This window comes from Cetorhinus maximus, unplaced genomic scaffold (genome assembly GCF_964194155.1).
Source record: "Cetorhinus maximus unplaced genomic scaffold, sCetMax3.hap1.1 HAP1_SCAFFOLD_1067, whole genome shotgun sequence".
Classification (NCBI taxonomy): domain Eukaryota; kingdom Metazoa; phylum Chordata; class Chondrichthyes; order Lamniformes; family Cetorhinidae; genus Cetorhinus; species Cetorhinus maximus.
In genome coordinates, this window is record NW_027597009.1 from 61,097 (window position 1) to 65,890 (window position 4,794).

At 44.8% G+C, this 4,794-nt stretch overlaps 1 protein-coding gene across 1 annotated transcript; it reads right to left on the minus strand.

Annotated features, from left to right (window-relative positions):
• Positions 1 to 2,255: 2,255 nt before the first annotated feature.
• Positions 2,256 to 3,146, minus strand: LOC144675637 (uncharacterized). The gene has a single exon (XM_078536278.1). It carries the CDS (start codon positions 3,144 to 3,146, stop codon positions 2,256 to 2,258), a length of 891 nt encoding a protein of 296 aa, XP_078392404.1.
• Positions 3,147 to 4,794: the final 1,648 nt, after the last annotated feature.

Below are 4,794 nucleotides of genomic sequence, written 5' to 3' on the forward strand. Positions count from 1 at the left end.
ATTGCACCACCATGGATATCTTGAGTTGTCTATTTATAGTTATCCTGGTGTCTAACACACGCACATCAATAAAATAGGGAATTCCTGGAAACACGGTGCAGATCCTTCTTTACCTGGAGATCAAATGTCTGTGGTATAATTGTCCCAGCATTTAACAGGCTCCTGTGAACTCCACTATCTGCTCTTTCAATGCAGATTTTAACAAATGTCTTTCAAATAAGTTAACATTGTCCTGAAATGGTAGCTGTCGTATAATTACCACAGTCATTTTCAGGCTGGAAACTTAAACCTGCCATTTCTCTTTCAAGACAAGAACACATCACAGTTTTACACCAATCTCTGATTTGACAGCACATTTCCAGCATTCACCATTGAAAAACAGAAATTGCTGCAAAATCTCAGCAGGTCTGGCAGCATCTGCAGAGAGAAAAACAGAGTTAACGTTTTAAGCCCAATATGGCTCTTCTTCGGTTCCAAAACATTAACTCTGTTTCTGTCTCCACAGATGCTGCCAGACCTGCTGAGATTTTCCAGCATTTTCTGTTTTTAGTTTAGACATCCACAGTATTTTGCTTTATTTCACTGTTGTTCTTCCTGATTCTAAACACGATTGTAAAGGAGCCTTTTATCCCATCTGAACCATGGAAAAAAGCAGCTGACACACATTTCTTCCACACTTCAGGATTAACCCGCACAAAATATCTTCAGTGTCAGTGAAGAGATGAGAAAGACAAAAGTGCCATTTGTCCCTCAGTGTGACCCTGAAGGACTGTGTCCAGGCTGAAGTTCTGTTCCTGCCGTGTGACCCTCCCCCAGATTGTCCTTTCTGAGCTCCAGCTAGGTGATGTTAAACACTCAGGTGGGAAAGACAAAAATCTACAACAATATGTTCAAAACAAAGCTGATTTATTTGACATTTATCCAAATGTTAAACTCCAGCCCAGTTAGAGGGATAATGAACATCATCAGAAGCAAACTCCAACTCTCAGAATGAACATGGTCCAGTCCTGGATGTGATTAACAGCTGCAAGAACAGCAGAATCCAACCCCTGCAGTCACTTGTAAACTCACTGGTGTCAGTAGGTGAGATGACCGAGTGAATCTCTTCCCACACATGGAGCAGGTGAACCGCCTGTCACCAGTGTGAATGTGTTTGTGTGTCAGCAGGCCCACTTTGCTATTAAATCTCTGTTCACACAATTTAGAAAAGGTTTCTTATCAGTGTGAACAAGTTTATGTGTTTTAAGGTGGGATGACTGAGTGAATCTCTTCCCACACATGTAATAGGTGAACGGTGTCTCCCCAGTGTGAGTGCGCTGCTGGACACTGAGTTCACATGATCAACAGTACCCAGTCCCAGTGAGAGCAACTGAATGGTCTTGTCAGTGTGAACACAATGATGGTGCGTCAGCTCCATAGGACTTTTATAGCACTTCCTACAATCCAGAGATTGAAAAGATCGTCCGTCAGTGTGAACTCACTGGTTTGTCAATAGATTGAATGAATTGGGAATCCCTCCCCACATGGAGCAGGTGAATGACCTCCCCGCTGTGTGAACTCACTGTTGCTGCAGGATGGACAATCACCTGTACCTCTTCCTGTACTGAGAGCAGATGAATGGAGTAGAACCAGAGTGAATGCTCTGGAGCATCATCAGTGAATGTAGGTTTTTAAACCTTGGTCGAAGCATTTAAAGCCTCTCTCTGGGGTATGAACTTGCTGGTGTGTATGGAGGCTGGATGGAGAAAGAGGCGGACAAGGAGGAAATCCCAGTGGGGTAGTGGAAGGGAGGGAAGCAGCAGAGGCAGCTGATCAGATTGTCTCAATCTTAGTGACAAAGAAGCTCCATGAGATCCTCACACTTGTTGTTGGGGGTGAGGATGGAGGTGACAGGGGAGAGGGAGAGCCCTTCAAAAGGAACTAACTTGTATTAGAGATATTAAAAAGGCTTAACATACTGTAGGTTTAACACAAAGCTGATTTATTTGACTTTTATCCACAATATTAACCACGATAACTGGACTGGAGTTTATAAACATCAGCAGAAAAAGACCCCAATGAACATGGTTCAGTCCTGGATGTGATTAACAGCAAAATCCATCACTGTAGTTATTCATGAACTCGCTGGTATCTCACCAGGTGAGATGAGCGAGCAAATCTCTTATTACACACAAAGCAGGTGAAATGGCTTCTCCTCAGTGTGAACTCTCTGGTGTATCAGCAGGTGGGATGAGATAGTGAATCCCTGCCCGCACTCAGCAGGTGAATGGCCTCAACCCAGTGTGAACTCGCTGATGTATCCGCAGGTTGGATGACTGAGTGAATCCCTTCCCACACTCAGAGCAGGTGAACGGCCTCTCCCCAGTGTGAACTCGCTGGTGTGTCAGCAGGTTGGTTAAGGTAGTTAATCCCTTCCCACGCAAAGAACAGGTGAATAGCCTCTCCCCAGCGTGAGTGCGCTGATGTATCAGCAGTTTGGATGACTGAATGAATCCTTTCCCACACTCGGTGCAGGTGAATGGCCTCTCTCCAGTGTGAATGCGCTGATGTATCAGCAGGTTGGATGAGGTAGTGAAACCCTTCCCACACTCGGGGCAGGTGAATGGTCTCTCTCCAGTGTGAACTCGCTCGTGTATCAGGAGGTTGGTTAACCGAGTGAATAGCTTCCCACATTCAGTGCAAGTAAATGGCCTCTCCCCAGTGTGAATCCGCTGGTGTACAGTGAGCTGAGATGATTGTCTGAACCCCGTCTCGCAATGAGAGCACCTGAACGGTCTCTCGTCAGTGTGAACACGTTGATGGAGCATCAGTTCACTGGAACTTTTAAAGCACTTCCCACACTCTGGACAATTAAAAGGTTTCTTCCCAGTGTGAACTCGCTGGTGTCTCAGGAGGTGGGATGACCAACGGAATCCTTTGGCACACACGGAGCAGGTGAACGGCCTCTCCCCAGTGTGACTGTGTTGATGAGTTTCCAGCTCAGACGGGAATCTGAATCCCTCCTCACACTCCCCACGTTTCCACGGTTTATCCCCAGTGTGGCTGCACTTGTGTTTCAACAGGTCAAATGATCGACTGAAGCCTCGTCCACAGACAGAACACGTGTACGGTTTCTCTCCACTGTGAACGGTGCTTTTTCCTTCCATGATCAAAATCCGATGGTATTCAGGTTATGATAAATTAGCCAACTTCATCAGATCCTGATGTGATGATTGAGTTTCCCGACAGTGAATCCTCCCCTTCTAATATCCTGTGAAATTGATTTAAAACAGAAAAAAGGGAGTGAGAGAGAACCCACAAAAACACAAAGGCAGGTTGTGAAATTGAGCTGAATGAATCTGTTAATTTGTGAGGCCAGGACTAGGAAAAAGTGAATGTGAAAGCTGCTGGACTGTCATAAAAACCCAACTGGTTCACTCATGTCATTCAGGGAAGGGAACCTTTCTGGGCCTACACAACAATCTGTTCTCTATGGGCGAGGACAGAGAGAGGTGGGGATGTGGGAGAAGTGTGGGGATGAGGCAAGGAAGAGGGATTTTATTTATCTTCAACTCAACCAGAACTTTGACATAATCTCCCAAATCCTGACACTCTACCACCAAGAAGGATCAGGATAGCAGGTCTGGGAACAGTATCACCTCCAAGTCACACACTGTCCTGACTTGTCTGACATCCAGAACTGGATGAGCACAAATTTCCTTCATTTAAATATTGGGAAGACTGAAGCCATTGTCTTCAGTCCCTGCAACAAACTCCATTCCCTGGCCACCGACTCCATCCCTCTTCCTGGCAACTGGGTGAGGTTGGAGCAGACTCTTCACAACTTCAGAATAATATTTGACCCCAAGAAGAGCTTACGACCAGATATCCCCATCATCACCAAGATCGCCTATTTCCACCTCAGTAACATCACCCGTCTCTGCTCATCTGCTGCTGAAACCCTCATCATTCCTTTGTTACCTCTAGACTTAACAATCCTAACACACTCCCAGCCGGCCTCCCATATTAAACCACCTCCCTCCATCCGGAGGTCATCCAAAACTCTGCTGCCCCTGTGCTTACTCACACCAAGTCTTGTTCACCCATCACCCCTGTGCTCGCTGACATACAAAGGTTTCTGTTCAAGAAGCATCTAAATTTTAAATATCCCATCCTTATTTTCAATTATATCCATGGCCCCTTCCTACCTCTGTAATCTCCTCCAGCCTCACAACCCTCTGAGATCTTTGTGCTCATCTAATTCCTCAGCATTCCTGATTTTAACTGTTCCACTATTAATTGGCTGCACCTTCAGTTGCCCAAGGCCATAAACTGTGGAATTTCATCCCTGAAGCTCTCTGCCTCTCTACCTCACTTTCCTCCTCAAGATACTCCTTAAAACCTACGTCTTTGCCCAACCTTTTGGTCACCTGCCCTAATATCTCCTTATGTGGCTCGTTGTCAAATGTTGTTTTGTAACATTCCTGAGAAATGCTTTGGAACGTTTTATTGCATTAAGGCGTTATATAAAAACAAATTAAGTGTCATTGACTTGCACATATATCACTGTTCCGACATCATCACTGGGTGAAAATCCTGTAATTCCTTATCTAACAGCATTGTGGGAGCACCTTCACCACATGGACTGCAGCTGTTCAAGAAGGTCAAACATCATCTTCTCTACAGGTAAATGGGGACTGGCAATATATGCTACAGGTCTTGTTAATGACACCCAAATCCCAAGAATAAATTTTAAAAACTTGTATGTAAATATGGATATGTAAAATAAATTAAAAACACCTACAAAAATAATTG

Coding starts and splice junctions, on each gene's coding strand:
- LOC144675637 (XM_078536278.1), bottom strand. CDS start 3,146: ATGGAAGGAAAAAGCACCGTTCACAGTGGAGAGAAACCGTACACGTGT.